General features: G+C 52.8%; 1 protein-coding gene across 8 annotated transcripts in view; it reads left to right on the top strand.

Moving 5' to 3' along the window:
• Positions 1-21084, top strand: part of PTPRS (protein tyrosine phosphatase receptor type S) — a 142044-nt gene that overhangs the window by 86902 nt on the left and 34058 nt on the right. For 6 of the 8 annotated variants that reach the window (XM_063403601.1, XM_063403599.1, XM_063403600.1 and 3 more), the window contains 5 exons: positions 9895-10164; positions 12724-13305; positions 14116-14249; positions 14412-14556; positions 20051-20356. In XM_063403601.1, the coding sequence (XP_063259671.1) occupies positions 9895-10164; positions 12724-13305; positions 14116-14249; positions 14412-14556; positions 20051-20356 (1437 nt within the window). The remainder of the gene's footprint in view (positions 1-9894; positions 10165-12723; positions 13306-14115; positions 14250-14411; positions 14557-20050; positions 20357-21084) is intronic. The other 2 variants (XM_063403602.1, XM_063403603.1) reach the window with 1 other exon arrangement.

The raw sequence follows: 21084 nt of genomic DNA, 5'->3' as shown, positions 1-21084 counted from the left end.
CTTTAAGATGAGCGAGACCCGCGCGTTCCCGGGTCTCACGGAGATGAGTTGAGTTGCATTGTGGGCCTCTCTATGCATCCTTTGGTAATGTTGCTGAGTTCTTGCACTTTTTTGTCGTCATGGTTACCTTGCCGTTTGGACATTGGGCCTGATGCATGATAGGAGAATGTAACAATCTTCTTTGCATGCCACTTTTTAAATTAATTATGAATTATTTTTTCGATATATAAATATGTATAGTTTCTTTTCGTTATACAATTCTGGTTTCTTTGAAGTGGATTTACTCTTACTTTCCAAATTTTTGGTTCTGTTGGGTTTTTTGCTTTCTCTTGATTTCCTGTTTCTGTTTTGATTGGTTATGCTGTGCTGTAGTTTATTCCAAACGCATTGTGAGAAGCCAGTGTTCCTGCCCACCCGGTGGTAACCGAACTCCTCAATCCCTCCAGGAGGAAAAGAGTCACACAGCTCTAACGCCTGTCCATGGAAGCCCTGCTATTTGGGACAAGCCTTTGTTTTGGGGGAGGGAGGGATCTGGGAAGTGGAAAAGATGGTGAGAACCCAGGGGGTCATTCCAAGAGTTAGAGCAGACCCTGGGTCATGTTATTGCTTATTTATTTCTTGAGGTGTGGCTCTTGTTCCACCTCCTGCACACAAAGGAAAGCCCTGACCCTGCTCTGAGGGCTTCCCCAGCCACGGGAGCTCCTTCACTGGTCACTGCCCAGTTCCCTCCAGTAACACCAGGAGCAGGGGCTGTCAGCCCAGCACTGACAGAGCTTCCTGCAGTTCCCAAATCCCACCCTGTTCTCTCCTGGAGCACCCACGAGTGCGTGGAGAGCCCGTGGCAGGCAGTGCCCCAGCTCCAGGCAGAGCCTGGCAGAGGAGGAGGTTCCACCTCGTGCTGGGAGTGCTGGGAGGGAAGGGCAGCTGGGCAGCGGCCTCCTGGCTCTGCCTGTCCCCATTGTCCTGCTCCCTTCCCTGTGATTGATCCATTGCTGCCTGGTGCAGGCACAGCCAAGGCAGAGCCTCCTTCCTGAAGGAGCGTGGGAGGAGAAGTGCAGCTGTGCAGGCACTGGAGCAGTGCTGGGCACATCTGGCAGCTGCAGCTACTGCAAACAGCAACCAGCAATCTGGCCAGTGACATTGGTGCTGAAAATGCCTCTTTTCCCTCTTCTCATCTCCCTGTTTGTCCCCCAGAAGCTCCTGTTGCCTCCCATGTGTGCATCCCGAGCGGGTGAGGCACATGGGAGGGTGAACAGGGGGTGTGCAGTGTGTCAGTGGTACCAGTGGTGCTTGGTGCTTCCCTGTGCAGACCGAATGCCAGCCCTGTCCCTGGCTATGCCTTTCCCTCTGCCCGCCAGTCCTCACCTCTCAGTCAGCTACCAAAGGAGTGGCTTTCCTAGGGCACAGGTATTAAAGCTGTGTGATTTTTGAGAAATCCAGTGCAGTATTGACACAGTTATCTGTCTCTCTCTTTCTCTCTCTCTCTCTTTCTCTCTGTCTGTCCTTCTCTTTTTTCTTAAAATGCTGAGATTTCAGTGCTCGGACCCTCAGTGCTGGTATTCTCCCCTCCCCTTCCGAGTCTCCCCCCTCCCCGCAGGGACCAGGGTACCACTCCCAAATGCTGCGCTCTTGACAGTTCTCTGGGAAGAGACCAGCTGTGGCTCTTCTGCCTTGGATGCTAACAATAGCCAAAAAACATCCCCCAGTCCCAAGGCTCTTTTTAAAGAAAGAAAAAAAAGAAAAAAAATGCTTGTTCTATTAAAAAAAAGGAATAGCATTTGAAACGAGGTTTTCCCATCTCACCTCCCTCCTGCCTAGGACTAAAAGGTGGTAATCACTCCTAATTACAGGATTTTCCTTCATGACTAGGAGTTTGAGTTTCAGGATTTAGGTGCAATTAAAAAGGGATTTATACACCATTATTTTTTATTTGTTTATTTTCTCTTTTATAAAGTATTTCTAACATGGCCAAACTGCACTGCTGCTGCTAAGAATCTCTTGTGATCTGAGAAGGCTTGAAGATTAAATTCTTCCTTAAGAGCCAACAAAAATAATAGTAATGATAATGATATCAACAAAATAAACTAAAGCTAAATGGGGTGAAATCATGATAGGCTGGAATGACACTGGGTGAGGAAATAGAGATTTGATACCTGGCTAGAAGAGGTTGTGTGGTTTGCTAAAGTCTCTGAGCAACCTGGTCTAGTGGAAGGTGTCCTGTGAGAACAGGATGGGCTTTAAGGTCCTTCCAGCCCAAACCATGGGCATTGTCTTGAAATTATTGGTGAAGGGTTTGCCTCGTGTGTTTTTATAGGTCAGATCATGCCATGGTCCAAAATAACAGAGTGCTGACAGGGGATGCCCAAGGTCAGAGGCAGAAGCATCTTTCTGGAGACCACAAAAGCAGGCCAGAACAGGTGAGGGGACCCCACCAGCCCAGGTGTGTGGCAGTTTAGGCTGAGCCACCTGTCCAGGGTCCACCTGTGGTCAGTGAAAAGACAGATGTAGTTCTAGGGGCAAGCCAGCACCTCGGGGGGAATCCCAGTTTTTGTGGGAGCCACACAGCTCACCTGGCTTTCAAAAGTCTCCTTGGATGCTTCTTGGTATCCCTAGGGATGCAAATGCCATCAAACTTGTGGCCCACAGTGATTGCAGGAAAGGATGGATTCAGAATCCTGGAAATCAAGAGCTGTCTGCCCGTGGTGGTGTTTGAGAGGCTGCCCCATCCCTGGACGTGTCCAGGGCCAGGTTAGACAGGGCTTGGAGCAGCCTGGGACAGTGGGAGGTGTCCCTGGGACAGTGGAAGGTGCCCCTGCCCACGGCAGGGTGGGACTGGATGGGCTTTAAGGTCCCTTCCAGCCCAGAGCACTCTGTGGTGTTTTTGTCAGTAATCAGGGGCCATGGGGGGGGCTCAGGCGTTACCCCAGCAAGGGCAGGTGTCCCCTCAGGCAGGACCTGTGTCCCCTCAGGCAGGACCTGTGTCCCCTCAGGCAGGACCTGTGTCCCTTCAGCCAGGACCTGTGACCAGGGCTGGTTTGCCCCCTGGAAAAGGAGCACTTTGCAGCTCTCCTCTTAATTTGGGAAGCTGTAGGTGGCTCTGGTTTGATCCCAGAATCCAGCTGCGGGCTGGGATGGAGCCCTGTGTGTCAGGACCTCGTGTCCCTGTGCTGGTCCGTGTCCCAAGGGGAAGGAGGATGAGGCACGTGGGCTCAGATCCCCGAGCGTGCAGAGCTGCTGCTGCTGCAGACCTTGTCATGGTTGAATTTTCCCCTTTTTCACACAGTGGGGCCCTGTTGGGAGGTACAAAAGGCAGCAGTTGGGATGCTGCAGGGATAATCCTTCCTGCTCTCTGCTCCAGCTTCGTGTGGCTTTGCTCTTTTCCAGCCCAGGGAGCTGTAAATGGCTCAGCAGGCATTTAAAGCAGCCCAGTGCCTGCTCAGGCCCTGCCTTTGCTGTGTGTCACCATCAGCACAAGCTTTGTCACCCCCAGCCAGGTTCTGCAGCCCAGGTCCTGCTGAGAACATTCCCAGCAATTCCCAAGGCTCTCTGGAAAACCTCAGCTCATTGAGAGACCAAAGTTGAAACCAGGCCAGGGCAAAACATGTAAGAGCTGAACTAGTGGAAATCAATTAAAATAAAACCCACAGAAAGGGCAGAGATAGTGTGCCGAGCACCTCAGGAAATAAAGCTTCAAAATAGATTAAAATGTGACTAATTTAAGCAATAATTTAGCCTGTAGCCTGGGTTAAGTGGCACATGAGTAATTTGACCATCAGACCAGAGCTGCTGGTTGGTTCCAGGTGGAACCATTGCTGAGCTTTTCCCTTTCAGTCCCCATTTAGAGGTTGAAGGAAATAATTCCACATGCACTAGAGATTTAACAAATAGCCACAAGGTCAAAACAGTCATTGGTATTTTAAACTGTAGGAATTTTAATACCTTTTTAGACTAGATTGATAAATTCTTTAATGGAGAAGGAGGGAGGCAGAACCACCACTGGGTTGTACAGCTGCCTCTGCAGTGCCCAGTTTCCAGGTGCTAAAATTGAGGGATTGAGAGTTCTGGGATGATTTTTTAAGGGTTATTTTAGCACTTCTGTGGGTGGGGGAGCGCCCTGTCCATGTTTGGGGTGTCCTCAGCTCTGAAATTCTAGTTCCAAACCAAACAAAGCAAACAAAAACTTCACTGTGTTTCTGCAGAAGGATTTCTCAAGGGTATCAGGAAATGGAAATGGATACAAAAAGCCACCCCCCAAAAAAAACCAACCAAAAAAAAAATCCAAACTGTGTATATATTTATGTATATATACATGACTATCTCTCTATAGAGGGCACTTTGCAGGAACACTGTGCTGTACTGATCTCGAAATCTCTGCCTGCCTGTGTCTCTTACACCTTTTGCATCGCTGTTCTCTTTGTTTTAGGGGAAAAAATTAGATTACACCTTGTCAAATTAAAATAACAAAAACTAAAACAGTCAAGTCTGTGTTTAAAATTACAGAGCTGCTTGAAAAGCAATTGGATTCTGATTATTTTCTGTTCAATCCTGTAAAAAACAACAGAAAAAGAAAATTGCAAAAGACCAGAGATGTTCAGCCAGCCTGTTGCTCAGCTAATGTGGTTTTTTAAGTGAAAAGTAACAATTATTGGGAAGGTAATGGATTTCCTCCAGACCAAATCCAAGCCTTGGTCTCATTCTTTATTTATCTACCTATTTACGCATTTACTTTATTTACTGTGAAGGAAATGAGGAAGGAGATGGGCAGGAGGAGGAGGGCCGGGGGTCGGAAATCCAAACCCCACCAAGGTCTCGCCCCAGCGGAACGAGCCTGGAATTGGACCAGGGCAGGGAGGAGGCAGAGGCGGCTGCACGGACACGCAGGGCAGGGACACACCACATTTGGGAGGGGAGGACAGGTGTAATCTAAGCTTCACTAATAATGTAGAGGCTGCACATTATTTTGGCACCCTTTCCCCTACCCCTCCTCATTTTGGAGCAAGACGGAATGACTCCTGTCTCCCCAAAATGGCCAATAATGTCCGCCTTCTCACCTCATTTGGAGCAGCAGCTTGCTGAGTGTCAAAATGTTTAATACCATTTGGTTTTGTTTGGTGCTTTCAACCAGTCACTTCACTTTCTTTTGTTTACTTTTTCAATTAATTTCTTCTTTAAGGTATAAGATGCGTTTCTCTTTGAGTTGGTTTAATGTGAATCGGGGTTTGAAGTGACATGTTCTTGTCCAGGACATTCTCCTCTCCCCACCTCGCTCCTCCTCCAACATTTTTTCTCTCTGAGATAATCTGGAAGGGGCTTTAAAAGAGCAGCTGGTGGGGTTCCTCAGCACAAACTGGTTGGTCCTCAGGTTTCTCTCATTAGCAGCACCACTGCTGGGAACACATTTTAAGCAATGATTCCGGTGTTGCAAAAGTCAACCCTGGATCTCCCAGTGTCTCTCCCCATCAGGTCTGTAGATCTTGCAAAAACACCTCTCACCTTGTGGACCCTGAGTGGTGGTGGGGAACCTGAGCCATGCTGATTGGGACCAAAAAAGCCAAAAATGCCACTCACAGAACACAAACTGGGTCAACCTCTGCCTCCGTGAGCAGCAACAAAACCAATTGGCTTCCCAAGGGTGTGAAAAGTTATGGATCTGTTCTGCTGCTAAAAAAGAGCAAGATTTGGGGTGCAGATTTGCAGTGTGAAATGCTTATCCAACAATTAAACAGGCTCGTAACTAACTGCACTTAAGAAATTTTCCTGTGCCTCTGAAATGGCTTCTCTGCATTGAAATAATTTAATTGCATCCCAAACATCCAGCTCCGGTCCTGGAATCTGGTTCTATCCGTAACAAGCTGTATCCTTGTTTGAAAAAAAGCTCCTGGGAGTTTTTTGGCCATGGACAATGTCTGTTTGTGTGTGCCTGCTTGTGTGTGTCTGTGGGGAGCTGTTGCACATGGAGCATGCACATCCATGTACGCATGCAGGGTCTGGCAAAGCTGTCCTGGAAACCAAACACCCCTGGAACTCAGGGAAGGTCCTTCTTGTACCAGAAACTGGGAAAAGTAATATTAGACAAGTGCCCATAAAGCAGAGCCCTGACTGCCCCATCCCAATGTTTCCTTTCCAGAGAGGGAGTTCTGTTCTTCCCAATCCTTTGAAACTGTTGGATAGCAAAAATGGAAGGAATCTCTTCACCCGATTTTTTTTTCTGTAAAATTCCCTCCTTTAGCTGCTGTGGAGCTGGACCCAGAGCTGAAATTGGTCTTGATTCCTATCTCCAGCTTCCTTTTCACCACGTCTCTCCTCCTCCTGGGCCTTGACCTAAAGGCTGACCCAGAGGTTCTCAGCTTGACAAATTCCCTGTCTCCAGCCAAATGTAAATGTTGTGGCAATTAAAATAAACAGCAGCCTGATGGCTCTGGGTAGCCAGAGATGAACTCTGCACCTATTGTGGTTGTCACAGCCCTGAGCCATTGCAGGGCTGTATCCAGGGGACTCTCTGAGGTCCCCATCATTTACCTGGAGCTCTTTTCCCACCCTAGATCAGTGTGTGGATGTTGGTATATCTGTGCACACAGGAGAGTCTAGTTTTTTTTAAACCAGGATGCACCAAGGACATGATGCTGCCCGTTTTGGGCTCATATCAGCCCTAATCCAAATTCTCCCTCCTTGTGGAACGGATGGTGCTGAGAGCTGGCACCCAGAGGTGCTGGATGCTTCCCTTGGAGGGTGACAAATGCCATAAACCAGCCCACAGTAAGGATCCCTGAGACCCCAGGGCTGACCTGCACCCCTGGGAGCTGTCAGGAGGAGGGCAGGGCTGCTCTGCACTTTTTGGGAACGTGCTCTGTGCAGCCCCTGAGCTTGTGTTTTGTGAGTGGATTTCTCCTTCCCTGCCCAAAACCACAGCCAAGAACAGACAGGTCCCTTCAGACTCCGATTCTCAGCACTCCGCCCTACATCAGATGATGCTTTTCAGTTATTAAATTCTGGTTTGTTCTTTCTTTTTCTTCTTCTTTTCTTTTCTTTTTTTTTTCCCCTTTCTCTTTCAGTTGGGTTTCATTTCTTTGCAATTAGCTTCGGTTTGGATTAATTGTCTTGTTCTGTTCCCATGACAACTCAGTGTTTGCATCCCACCTGCCGTTGTTTGTTGCTGTTGATGCTGTTTGCTGACCTGATCTTGTCCAGATGTGTCTCCCCATTCCTCCTCACCTTTCCCACCTTCCCTCCCCTCTCCAGAAGGTCACATACCAGCCCCCCTCAGAAGAGTCATCCCCACCCCAGATCTGTCTGCATGTTGACCCCACTTGTTTCTTTCCGAGTTCTCTCCATCTTGTCTCAGACTGTGACAGGTGTGGTTTCCACCTGGCTCCATTTTCTGACGTGTGGTACCTCTGGAAGCAGTGGGAAGCAGGATGGAGCAGGAAACAGGGATGGACCTCCTGGCTAGGGCTGAGTGTTCTCCGTAATGGCAGGAGGGAGCAAGGAGCAGTTTGCAGGTCCTTTGAGCCAGTGCTGGTGCCTGAGGTGGAACAAACACCATGGTACCCGCCTACAGCTTTCTGCAGGTAGAAAATCATCTTCTAGTGTCAGTGGCCAGGTGAGTTTGCAGCCCCTCCCTCCACATCCCCGTCCTTCTCCCAGCTGAGGGCATGCTCCCGTTCTCTCTGCAAACCCCTGCATGCAGGAACTCCCCTTTGCCAGCTCGGAGCTCCTAAAGCCACCAGTCTGGGAGTCTTCTCTTCCTTGCCTCCCAGTGCTGGTTCCTGGCTACTGGTCCCCCAGAAAAGAGTCTGACAGCCCGATGGGGAGAGCAGACCTGGCTGTGACAATGTCCCTTGTCACCTTGCAGGACGATGCAGGGGCTGCAGTTGGCTTTTGTTTGCCAAAGCCCCACTAAACAGCAAAACAGCCTCTTTCTCTGCTGGCAGTGCCCTTCCCCTTGGAAAAGATCCACAAAGCTGGAAGATAAATACCAGCAAGCCCCAAGACAGTTCCAGGGGCCATCTGAAGGCACTGGGAGGGACAACAGCAGGCTCAGCTCTGCTGTGCTTTGCTTTGGCATGAGGCAAGGCCACCCAGCTTTGGAGAGGTTGTGCAGAGGTTACCTGGGAGCAGACAGCAGGAACAGGGAGTTCTCAGCCCCCCAGCACTCTGCACCCCCCTGCCCCTCGCACACCCCGCCTGTGGCAGTTCCTGCACGGCTGTCCTGAGGCTGGAGGACTCCTGCACTCCTGCACCCCTCCAGCTGCTGCAGTTCCTGCATTTTCCCCGGGTCCTGTATCCTTTTGTCTTCCTTGTGGGATGAGACCCCACCGTCAGCCCCTCCCTAGGCCCTCTCTGATCCACACACGTCCCCCTTTGTCCATTCCCCTGCTTCCCCCTTCAGGAAGGGCACCCACCATCCCTCCAGGCAGCCCAGGTAGCTCAGAAAATGGAGCCAAGGAAACCACAGCCTCCCCTTTGCGTCCATGTTCTTCCTGTGTAAGGTCTGGAAGCTGCATCCACCTCTCTGCTAAGGAGATGCACAGAACATGTCACTGTTTTCTCAACGTTAAAAGTTTCATTACCTTGTTTTTCTTATTAATTCTATTCTATTTATTATTCCGCCAGGGCTGAGATGTGACAATGTGAGCCACCACATTGAGTCACATCAGCTAGAAAAAGTATGCAGCATTAAAGTGGGTTTCCCCCTCCCCTCCCTCTCTCTCTCTCTTCTTTCTCCCTTCCCCTCTTGTTCTCCTTCTCCTGGTCTTCCTTCCTTTCTCTGTCGCTCACTTTCTATCCAGTATCCATGTGGGCATTTGCTGCCGCCCAGAAATTATATTTCTCTGCATTTTCCTCTCTCTTTCTCTCTTTCTCTCTCTCTCACTCTCTCTCTCTTTTTTACCTATTTTGCATGATGTTTGTGACTCTGAGAGCTGCATCTATCGATGGAACCGTGTCAGATCTTAAAGAGGCTTCGTTAGGGTTTCTATACCCGAAAACCACAAAAATTTCATTAGAGTTTCTCATCTTTTCCACACTCTCTCTCGCTCCAGGGGGGCTGTGTTCCCCTGGACGCTTCTCACACGCAGACACCAACTAAATTCTGTCCCACTCCGGGGACTCCCTCTCCTCCCTCGTTTATCCTTTTGCCTTTCACTTCTCAAGTGGAGCGTCTGGAATTTGGGGATGTGATACTTCTCTCTTTGTTGAATTCTCTCGGTCCAACAAGGCAAAATGTTGAGAAGTTTCCATCTCCATCCCAACCTTCTCCTGGCCCCCAGCCCACCTCTGCAGCAGCCCCGGGTGGGAGAGGGCCCCTCTCCGGAGGGGGACCTGGACCACGCCGGGCGGTGGTGGCCGTCCCTCGGAGGAGGGGACCAGGACTCAGAGCCCACTGGGAGAGGGAGGAGCAGGTTCCCGGGGTGTGGAGCGGGGAGCTGGGGGCCCCAGCGGCCACGGAGGAGAAGTTTGGGCGCTCGCCATGCCAGCTCTTGCCAGTAAAGATGAGAAATTGCTAATAAATTTTTGTGTATTTATCTGTGCTGTGATGGGTCTAATCTTGATCAATGGAACCCTGTTGCTATGAAATATCGCTTTTATGTCTATATTCTATATATTGTTTGTGAAGTACAAATTTATTTGGAGTTTATTTTTTTGGTTTTGGTTTTTGATTTAAGTTCTTTGGTTTTTTGTTTTGTTTTTAATGAAGGAAGAAAGTAAACGATGACAAACCCCATCTATATTTAAATTATCTTTTATTCTTTTTTCTTTTTCTCCTTTCTTTTTCTTTCCTTTTTTTTGTTTTTTTTTTGGTTTTTTTTTCCTCTTTGTTTTTTTGTTCGTTCGTTTGTTTTGCTTTGGTTTTCCGTTTTGTTTTTTTGTTACCTCTGTGCGTCTCGTCCACAGTTCGCCGTGTGGCCCCTCGCTTCTCCATCCTCCCTGTCAGCCATGAAATCATGCCCGGGGGCAACGTCAACATCACCTGCGTGGCCGTGGGGTCCCCCATGCCCTACGTGAAGTGGATGCAGGGAGCAGAGGACCTGACGCCCGAGGATGACATGCCCGTGGGCAGGAACGTCCTGGAGCTCACGGACGTCAAGGACTCCGCCAACTACACCTGCGTGGCCATGTCCAGCCTGGGAGTCATCGAAGCCGTGGCCCAGATCACGGTGAAATGTAAGGGAGGGGAGCAGGGCCCTGCCTGCACGCGTGGGAGTGGGCACGTGCCGGGCAGGCGTGGGGGCACGGCCAGAGCTGAGTGTCCCAGCATGAGCGCAGGGGACGCCTGGGCACGTGTCCTGCTGGTGCATGGGAGCCCTGGGGGACGTGCCACCAGAGTGGGAACGGCCCGTGGTTTGTGCCTGTGTCATCGTGTGCCTGCATGGGGAGAGCCTGTGGCTGCCCGACTGCACAGGGGACACGGTCCTGCATGTCCAGGTGCTCCTGCACGAGTGGGGAGTGTGCATGGACAGGGACAGTTCTGCATGTCCTGGTGCTGTTGCATGACTGCGATGTGTGTGCATGGACAGGGACAATCCTGCATGTCCAGGTGCTCCTGCACGAGTGGGGTGTGTGCATGGCCAGGGACAGTTCTGCATGTCCAGGTGCTGTTGCATGACTGGGATGTGTGTGCATGGCCAGGGACAGTTCTGCATGTCCTGGTGTTCATGCATGACTGGGATTTGTGTGTGCATGGACAGGGACAATCCTGCATGTCCAGGTGCTCCTGCATGAGTGGGGAGTGTGCATGGCCAGGGACAGTTCTGCATGTCCTGGTGTTCATGCATGACTGGGATGTGTGTGCATGGCCAGGGGCAGTTCTGCATGTCCTGGTGTTCATGCATGACTGGGATGTGTGTGCATGGCCAGGGACAGTTCTGCATGTCCTGGTGCTCATGCATGACTGGGATGTGTGTGCATGGCCAGGGACACTGTGGCTGCATGGTGGGCACCTGGCTGCAGGAGTGTCAGTCCCTGTCCTTGCCTGTGTGCACACGTGGAGCTCTGTGAGCACGAGTGGCAGGACAGACAGACAGACTTGTGCACCACGAGTGCCCCGTGCTGGGATCTGTGCATGTGTCCTCGGGGATCCCACTCACAGGGAAACCAACAGTGGAGGGGAAGCTGGTGGCTGGAGACCTGCCCTCGCTTTAGGGGAACTGTGACTCAAATCCCGCATGCTGTGTCTGTCCCTCATGTGAGGCTGGCTGGGCACTGTGCAAGGAGCCTTGGGTGGCTTGGAGCCTGCATGCCATCCTGTTCAAGGCCTGAGATTCAGCCAAGGCCCTGAGGATCTCTGGCATGTGCACCCTTGCAGTACAGCTTAGTTCCAGCATCTTAGTGGCCGTTGTTGCCTCAGCAAGATGGGGAATAAGCCCAGCTTCCAGCTAGTGATTCCCAAGAGGAGCACGGGTGCCATCTTCAATCTGTTCTGTCCTCAGCAGGGGAGTATTAAACCCAAGCAGGAACCCCTGAGGTTGGGTGAGTGTAGAGCTCTGTGTGAGCTGCTGTCTGCTGCAAGGACTGGTGCTGCCCATGAGGGACCTGGGAGAGGCGGGGTGGGAAAGGATCAGCGGGTGGGGAGAGGAGAAACACTTGGGAGAAAGGGAGGGATAAGGAAAAACAATCCTGTTGTGTCAGTGATCTGTCTGAGGAAGGTCTGACAGGAGAAATGAGTAGGGACTAGAGGATCTTGGCATGAGACCCATTCTGAGCTTCTGCACAGGCAGTGGGGCTCTCGTGCCAGCAGGAGGACGCCTGGGGCTGGACTCAGGTTGTCTTTATTTTCCTATTTCCTTCCTTCCCTTTTTTCCCTGTCTTACCCTCTCAATCTGAAAAGCTGCTGTGTAGGGCAGATTGCTTCTGCTTCCCGCTCTCCCATCTCCTCACACGGGGAATCTCGCCCTGCTGGTACCTTCTGTCTGTTGTAATTGTGTCTGGATCCTGTTCCCTGCCCTGTTCCTCGGTGTGAGCACCTGCAGCTGTCCCAGGCAGAAGGTGAAGGGAGGAGTTTGAGCTTTACTGTGATCAGGTCTAGAGAAGTTTGGCTTCAAGGCCAGGGGCTTGGAGCCACCTGGGCCAGTGGAAGGTGTCCTTGCCCATGGCAGGGGTGGCACTGGATGGGTTTTAAGGCCCCTTTCAACCCAAACCATTCTGGGATTCCATGCTAAGAAGAGGTTGAAAAGGAAGGTTGAAAAGGGTCTAAAGTGTGCAGTGAGGACAGCACACAGAGCTGGAGAGCAGGTGAAGTTAGAACACCAGGTGCAGCTGAAGTTTTGAGCAGCACGTAGTCCCCAGCAGCTCCTGGGGGCTTCCTGGCTGAGGGAGAGGGGAGGTGGGGATTAGCACGGCTTTGTGGCTGGAGGGGGAGCCCTCCCAGCATTTCAGGGATTCATTCTGGAGAGCAGAGCCCGCCCTGTGCTGTCAGGGAGATGTGGGCACATGCTGAGAGGGAGCTGCCGAGGAGCTGCTCTCCCTCCCTGCCCCGGAGCCGGGGGATGTGCAGCTGGAGCCTGTGCTAATGATTCCAGATGTTTAGCTGAACACTTTGCCTTTGATGGAGCAGTTTAAGGAGGATAATAGAGTGGATAACTAGGTTCATCATATTCCAGCAGCACTTTCCTCAGCTGCTGGGATTGGTGCTGTGCCTCCAGCTCCTGCAGCCCTAACCAGACCAATTAGGCACTGTTTCAGCATCTGTGGTTTTTTTAAATGCCTGTTCTTCCTGATTCTCAGCGCTCCCCAAGGCTCCTGGGACGCCAGTGGTGACAGAGACAACAGCAACGAGTATCACCATCACCTGGGACTCTGGAAATCCAGACCCCGTGTCCTACTATGTCATTGAGTACAAGTCCAAGAGCCAGGACGGGCCGTACCAGATCAAGGAGGACATCACCACCACGCGCTACAGCATCGGCGGGCTCAGCCCAAACTCCGAGTACGAGATCTGGGTCTCTGCTGTCAACAGCATCGGGCAGGGCCCCCCCAGCGAGTCGGTGGTGACCCGCACCGGGGAGCAGGCCCCCGCCAGCGCCCCCCGCAACGTGCAGGGCCGCATGCTGAGCAGCACCACCATGATCATCCAGTGGGAGGAACCCGTGGAGCCCAACGGGCAGATCCGCGGCTACCGCGTCTATTACACCATGGAGCCCGACCAGCCCGTCAGCAACTGGCAGAAGCACAACGTGGACGACAGCCTGCTGACCACCGTGGGCAGCCTCCTGGAGGACGAGACCTACACCGTGCGAGTGCTGGCCTTCACCTCCGTGGGGGACGGGCCCCTGTCCGACCCCATCCAGGTTAAGACACAGCAAGGAGGTGAGCACCCGTGTGATCCCCTGCGCTGGGCTGTGGGAAGGAGCTGCTGGTTAGATCTGCAGATTTAGGTGCGATGTTGGGAAGGAATTATTTACTCGGAGGGTGGGGAGGCCCTGGCACAGCCACGGCTGTGACTGCCCCTGGATCCCTGGAAGTGTCCAAGGGCAGGTTGGACATTGGGGCTTGGAGCAACCTGGGATAGTGGAAGGTGTCCCTGCCCATGGAACTGGATGAGCTTTATGGTCTCTCCCAACCCAAACCATTCCATGATTCTAAATGTCTTTAACAGATGTGAAACTGCCCAGGCAGTGGTGACACTTTAACTCTCCCCTAAAGTACCAGGAGCGACTTTGTCAGAGATGAGTGGGGAATGAGCCTTATGTGTTGAGATGCCAACATGAGGTGTTTTTTCATGGGCTGTCACCCAGCACATTTTTGGTGTGGGGTATGGGAGGAAACCCTGTGTCCTCAATGGGCTGCTCATGGGCTTCCTACTTCCAGAATCTTGTAATACTGGGACTGATGGGAAGGGTTGTATTCTGCACTGCTGAGAAAGAGGCATATGATCCACTGGGATTCTTCCATCTCCAGCAGCTCTAGACACGCTGGAGTCCTGCAGTGGGATGCAACTCCACAGCTTTAGAGGCAGGACCTGCCCACGCTGCAGTGTGGCATTTTGCTGCTGACGTGCTCTTCCCACACAGGCTTGGAAGAAAACAGGGCAAGAGCCTCCTAATTAGCCAAGTTAATGTGGTTTCTCCTGTCTCTCGTGTTGCCTCCTCTGCCCCGTCGGCTCCCTCTCTGTGCCAGTTCCCGGGCAGCCGATGAACTTCCGAGCAGAAGCCAAGACCGAGACCAGCATTGTGCTGTCGTGGAGCCCCCCACGCCAGGAGATCATAGTGAAGTACGAGCTCCTCTACAAGGAAGGAGACCACAGCAAGGAGGTGAGCCCCAGGTGGAGCAGGGTTGGGGCTGAGGAGCTCCCCAGCCCCGCCGTGCCCTGCGCTGTCAGAGCGAGGGGAGCAGGGCAGGTGTCTCTGGGCAGGCCTCACCTCTGCTGCCTGTTGTTTGGGTTTATTTTTCTCTTCCCCCCTCGCCCATGCCAGGTGCTGAAGAACTTCGAGCCCACGACCTCGTTCACGGTGGAAGGCCTGAAGCCCAACACTGAGTATGTCTTCCGGCTGGCCGCCCGCTCGGCCCTGGGGCTGGGGGCCTTCACCCCGGAGGTCCGAGAGCGCACCTTGCAGTCTAGTAGGTGTCTCTCCTTTCCCACCCTTCTCTGAGGGACCCCAGGCAGGGAGCCGGAGATGGTGGGCACAGGGGTACGGAGCTGGGGGTGGGCGTTTCACCCCGGGGAGGGGGGACACCTTTGGGACCTGCTCCCCTCTGCCTTCCCCGGTGCAGGTAGCTGAGATGTGAGCCAGGAGCAGAGCTGGGCTTTGGGCAGTGCCGTCCCCTGGGGTGGGAGCCGTGAGGGCTCCTTGGTGGCCACGCTGGCCGTGAGGGCTCCTTGGTGGCCACGCTGGCCATGTGCTGAGCATGCTCAGGGGTGGCAGCCACAGCCCATCCCACACAGACCAGCAGCTGGCAGGAAGGGGCACAAGCAGTGGAGCGGGGAGACGGTGGGGAAGCGAGAGGGAGAGGAGAAGGGAAGGTGACAGTTCACAGGCCCAACCTTCCCCAGCCTTTGGGGAAGCAGTCCCCGTGCTCTTTTCCATGAGCAGCTCCACAGCCAAGGGGAGGAAGGCCTGGAGCTCTGGAATGGTCCCATTTGGGCTCCGGCAGAGCAGAAGAGAGGAGCCCTGTGGAGGCTGGGAGGGGGATATTGATGATACCAGGATGGAGCCTATGCAACCAAAACGTGCTGGTTTTAGTTTAATGGATTGTCTCCCTTCGCTGTTGCCCTGGGGACAATAACCCTGGATGGCAATATTTCAACCTGGGCTTTTCACAGATCTTTGCTTTTAAATGAGGTGTTTTTTCACTGCATGAGTGGCTGTGGCAGCTGTTCTTTGTGTTTTCTGTCTCCTCTCATCTCTACTAAATCACTCCGCTGCAGTTTGGAGTAGCCGGGAGCAGAACTAACTCAGAAGTGGCTCTGGTCACCAGTGTGAGGAGGGACAGCCCTGCTCCCATCCCTCAGAGTCCCTAACAAGGGGGAGCAGCAGGCTCTCAGCTGGGCTTTTTAATTGTCACATCCTGCTGTCTCTCCCTTTCTCTGTCTCCTTCTCTTTCTGTCCCCTGAGGAGTGGGAAGAAAGGGGAGTCTGTTTCTGCATAGACAGAAATCCTTACTGGGGCTTTCTCAGGCCTCCACTCCATTCAAAGATTTTTTGGTTTTTCTTTCCTTCAAATGTTTTTCCCCTTTTTTCCTTCTTTTCTTTTTTCTCCATACTCTCTCTACGTTTCATAGGAAAATCCTTTCCTGACTCTGCTGCTGGTTCTGATCCCAGTGTGGTACTGTCAGAGGGAGCATCTCTGTGGGGTGGGGGAAATGAACTGAAAGGACCTGAAAAATAAGTGTTAAACTTACACTCTGCTTCTGTTTTCCAAGGGGTTTCTCTCCTTGAGACCTCGTGGGGATGGAAGGCGAGGATGGTCTGGGATTTGTGCTCTCTGGTTCACTAAAACAAGCTGGAAGAGGGATGTGGGAGCTGGTGGCAGTAGGGCTTAGTGAAAATTTGTCCTTAAAGGGTGAGGAAAAGGGAATCTGGGAACAGGGAAAGCTTTGGGGCTTTTTGTAACTTGGCATCTGCCCAGAACACAGATGAGTTTCTCTCTCTGTAGCTCAGCTCTCATAGGGAGAATCTCATTAATTTAATGCTTTTAAGAACATCAGCTGGGAGCTGTCAGTGTCCTGTAACACGGTGAAACATTTTTTCCTGGCTGGCTGTTGGAGGAACGAGTCAATTCTCCCTGGTCCGGGTGACATCCTGCGGCTCACAGACCTTCTGGCTCGGGACAGGCTTTTGTGTCTTCCCTCCTTAGCTCCTTTTCCGTTCAGCTCCTCCTTGGCCTGCTCCATGCCTCTTCTTTCTTCTCTCTTCTGCTCTCTGCTTGCCTGCCTGCATGCCCTGCACCCGACCAGCCAGCTCCCTGCTGTCCCTGTCCCTGCTGGGCGATGTCACACCACGATGGCATCTTGTCTCTGGAATGACAGAGCCTCTCCCTGGTCCTCCCTGCGCTCCTGCTGTCCCCTCCCAGCACCCACCCGCATGTGGCAGCCCCTCCCTGCACCTCCCTGCCAGGGTAGCTCCTCCTGAGCATCATAACCAAAGTAAAATCCATTAAACTAAAGGTAAAGTATCTTTTTCTTCTTGAAGTAGCTGGGTTTTAACTCTTCAAGTACCAGAGACATAGCTTGTACAACTGACAGACTCCCATGGCTGGGAGGAGCTGGTTTGCCCTGTCTGGTTAGACATGACCTTCCCAGGCTCCCTGGCAGCTCTCCCACTCAGAAATTCCAGAGGGCAAAGCGTGGTCAGCAGGCAGGGGTGGTAGGGTGGGTGCTGTGAGGTGCAGGTGTAGAGGAACAGTGGGGCTCTCTCACCCTCTGTTCCTGCCCAGGAAAGGATTTCCCCCACGTAGCTCCGCTCTCCCTCCTGTCCCCCTCCTCACAGTACATGAAGTGAATGAAATACCGAAAGTCTATGGTACCTAAAGGGTTAAAAAACATGATATTGTGCAAGGTCAGTAAGGGTCATTCTTGTGGCTTGGACAGTCAACTCTAAAGCATGTAAAAGGTGCAGTTCAGGTGAGTACTGGCTGGTCTCAAGCAGATTCACAAATACAGTCCACCCTGTGGCTGCAGGCTCAGCACCCGTGGCTCTGCAGACACTCCTGGATGTCCTGGAGCCCTGGGAGGGTGGGGAGGGTCCCAAAACGCTGGTGAAAACAGCCAGCAGGCCAAGGCAGTGCTCTCCTGGCCGAGGGCTCCTGCCTGTGCCCGGCTCCCTGCCCAGGGAAGGGCTGGTTGCAGAGCTGAGCTCGCAGCCCCGCTGGGGTTGGTGGCACTGGGCTCCTGCTGCAGCTCCTGGTGCTGTCCCCAGCATCCCCAGGGTCACACAGGTTGGGCTGGATTGTGAAGGAAACAGTGCCATGAGCTCCCAGAGGCGTGTCCAGCGTGGCCAGCCAGCACCCCTGGCTGTTCTCCTCCGCTGCTGCAGTCCAGGGGTGACGGGGAGGGGCCCGGGCAGCACCTGGGCCTTCTCCCCCATCACCCACCCCCCACCCCGCCTTTTGGACCACAGAAAGTGCAAAACCATCCCAAAAGGAGGCCTCACCCCAGGGCCTCTCAGTAGGTCCCTGTGCTGGAGCATAGAGGGTGAGTGAGCGAGCGTGGCAGCGCAGACAGTGACCCCAGTGCCAGCTGCAGCTGAGCTCTGCTTCCGGGGGCTTTCAGAATGAGGTGCAGGATGAAGGGTAGGTCAGGTCAGACCCTCTCTGCAGTGGGTTTCTCAGCTGTGGTGGCTTTGGCTGGAACTAAGCAGGAAAGGTGGATTTTAACATGCCCACCTTCTGAGGAGGACAAAAAAAGAAGGGAACGGCACCATGGCAGCAATGGGAGGGGGCTGAGTCTGTCCCTCCATTCCTTGAAACCACCCGTGAGCTGGTTCTGGGACATGGGATGAGCAGTGCACCTCTGTCCTGGAGAGGTGGTGCAGCAATCACAGCAGATGGAGAGCCAGAGGGAAGGAGATCTGTCACTGGGAATGTGCTGTCCTGCTCTTCGTGCTGACAGTTTAGCAAAAGAGAACAGATTGGGGTCCAAAATTGCCATTTCTGCAATAGCTGGGGTTCTGCTGGTGGGGGAGGACTCGGGGGCACTCATCATGAGCAGAGTGGCATTTTAAAAGCCAGTCATGTGCAGAAACCCACCAGGAGCTTGGTCTGGCCTCGTAGCTCAGTTCCTCTTGTTCTTTTGTAAGAAAGTCTTATAAGTTAGCAGTTGAAGCATGGAAGGTAGGTAAACAGAGTGGGAATGTTCTGGAAGGAGTCACTTTTTATATCAGTATTATTTTATTATTATGATTTCCTTTCTGGTGTTTTTTGTTTGTTTGTTTCAAATGATTGGCTTGATTTGTGCTTTATTTTCCAGTTTGTTATTTTTGGTTTGGTTCATTTGACATCTTCTGTGTTGTTTTGCGTGGCCGGCCATGGCCAGGGCTTGTCTGCCTCCTCACTGGGAGTGCTGGGGAGAAGGGGGTCATTCTGCCAGGTTAAAGACAGCAGTAGTGCATAAAAATAGAAGGAAAACACCCGAAATGTCCTACTGGGCAGGGTGCTCAGACAGCAGTGGAAGGATTATCTCTGCCCTTTTTGAAAAGCCATTTCCCTCCATCTCCTGGAGGCTCCTGGAAAGTGTGTGGCTCTCGCTCCAGTGCCAACTGGGCTAACTGTGACTGGATTTAGCAGAGTCCTCAAGGCAAACAGGGCCTAAACATCTGGGTTTGACTCAAGGACGGGAGTAAGAGGTTTGAAAACAATCATTCCTCACTAAAAGAGCTTTTTGTTGATTAAAAAGCATCAGAGGAATGAGAAGCAGTGACCAGCATTGATCTACTGCTTGTTGCAGGCCATACTTGGGGGCTTGTCAGCTCAGCCCAGTTTCCTGCCCTGTCTGCAGAGAGTTAAAAGCTCTTTATTGCAGTTGGGTGATATTGGATTTATCGATTCGCCTTGAAAATGTATCACCCTCTGCTTCCCTGGGCTGATCAGTTGTCATCAGTGGCTGTCAGAAGTGAGATCTAGTCCCTGGCAGTGCTCAGGGCCAGGGAGCAGCACCCTGGATGCTGGAAGCTGTCCCTGCCCAGAGCAGGGGATGGAATGAGAGGAGCTTTAGGGGAGATCTGTGGGTTCCACCTTCCCCACCTCCTGGTCACCCTTGGACAGGCGTCTGCTGCCACCCTGAGAAGGTGCCTGGGTAGGGCCACAGCTCCCAAGGTTTTCTCCTGGGATCTTCAGAAACTCCCTGGTGTAGTTCAGGCAGAGAGTCCAGTGGGAATTAGACCTGCTGCTGCTTTGGAAAATCCCCTGGATACCTGAATACCTCACCAAACCCACTGCCTCCCTCCTTCTGCAAGTGTTTTCTCAAAATCCTCCTCTTTAAACACCACTGCTTGGCAGTGTCCTGGGCATTCCCACTGTGGGAATTGGCCTCCTCCAGTCTGGGGACAACTAATCACTTCCATCTGGAGGTACAGACTCTTAAATTTAAGCCTCCTGGCAAAAGATTTGCTTTTCTTACTTAATTTTCACAGATCCCTTCAAAGAAATTCAAGATCCCAGAGACTGGGGTTGGAAAGAAGTGCCGTCCCAGCCAGAGCAGGATTTGCCAGGCTGCTGTAAAACAGGGAGCCAAAGGAAAGGGCTTTTATAGGGTGCAGCTGGGTGCTTAGCTGGTGCCAGCTTAGTGGAAGCAGCAGGACCCCTCTTGGCTGGCCCGCGTGCTGTTTTAGTCCTTTGCTTTACACCATTTCAGTTTTGATGCCCCATTTAATTTCTGTTGGCTTTTTTTTTTTTTTTAAACCTCTTCATTTCAGAAAAAAAAAAAAAAGACAACAACAAAAAGCTCTCTTCTCTTTTAATTTTATCTTCCTAAACCAAACTTTTGTACGTTTTATTTTAGATTTTTTTGTTATCATTTTCCTTTTTTTTTTTCTTTTATCTTTCCCATCTTTTTTTTTTTTCCCCCCTCCCCTCTCCCTTCTTTCCCTTTCCCGCTCCTGAATTTTCCCCCCTCGTAGAACCGTCTGCCCCCCCTCAAGATGTAAAATGTGTCAGCACCCGCTCCACCGCCATTCTGGTAAGTTGGCGGCCGCCTCCGGCCGAGAGCCAGAACGGCGTCCTGGCCGGCTACAGCGTCCACTATCGAGCGCTGGACTCGGAGGACACGGAGCTAAAGGAGGTGAATGATATCCCCCCAACCACCAGTCAGATCCTGCTGGAGTCCCTGGAGAAGTGGACCGAGTACCGCGTCACCGTGGTGGCTCACACGGAGGTGGGGCCGGGCCCGGAGAGCTCGCCGGTCATCGTCCGCACGGATGAGGATGGTGAGTGAGCTTCTGCTCCGGGGCTGCTGTCCCTGAGGGGCTGCTGTCCCTGAGGGGCTCCTGTCCCTGAGGGGCTCCTGTCCCTGAGGGGCTCCTGTCCCTTCAGGGGCTCCTGTCCCTGAGGGGCTCCTGTCCCTGAGGGGCTCCTGCCCCTGCAGGGGCTTCTGTCCCTGCAGAGGTTCCTGTCCCTGAGGGGTTCCTGTCCCTGCAGAGGTTCCTGTCCCTGGGGGGCTGCTGTCCCTGAGGGGCTCCTGTCCCTGAGGGGCTCCTGTCCCTGCAGAGGCTCCTGTCCCTTCAGGGGCTCCTGTCCCTGAGGGGCTCCTGTCCCTGAGGGGCTCCTGCCCCTGCAGGGGCTTCTGTCCCTGCAGAGGTTCCTGTCCCTGAGGGGCTCCTGTCCCTGAGGGGCTCCTGTCTCTGAAGGGCTCCTGTCCCTGCAGAGGTTCCTGTCCCTGCAGGGGCTCCTGTCCCTGCAGAGGTTCCTGTCCCTGCAGGGGCTCCTGTCCCTGCAGAGGGTTGTTCCCGTGCTGGGAGGACGCAGCGAGGCCCTTTCCAAGGCCCTTTCCTGGGCTCTTCCCGGGGCTCTCGAGTGGCTCCGGGCCAGAGCTGCAGTGGGATCCAAGGTCTGAGTGGTGCAGCATCCTCTGTGCCTCTACCCCGCGCCCTCTGAGCCCTGGGGTCTCTGGGGTTCTCCTGCCCTGCTTTAGAGCATTTCCCGAATTATGGTGCCT

Source organism: Prinia subflava, chromosome 8 (genome assembly GCF_021018805.1).
Source record: "Prinia subflava isolate CZ2003 ecotype Zambia chromosome 8, Cam_Psub_1.2, whole genome shotgun sequence".
In the NCBI taxonomy this organism is placed as follows: Eukaryota; Metazoa; Chordata; class Aves; order Passeriformes; family Cisticolidae; genus Prinia; species Prinia subflava.
This window is presented reverse-complemented; position numbering and strand designations above follow the sequence as displayed.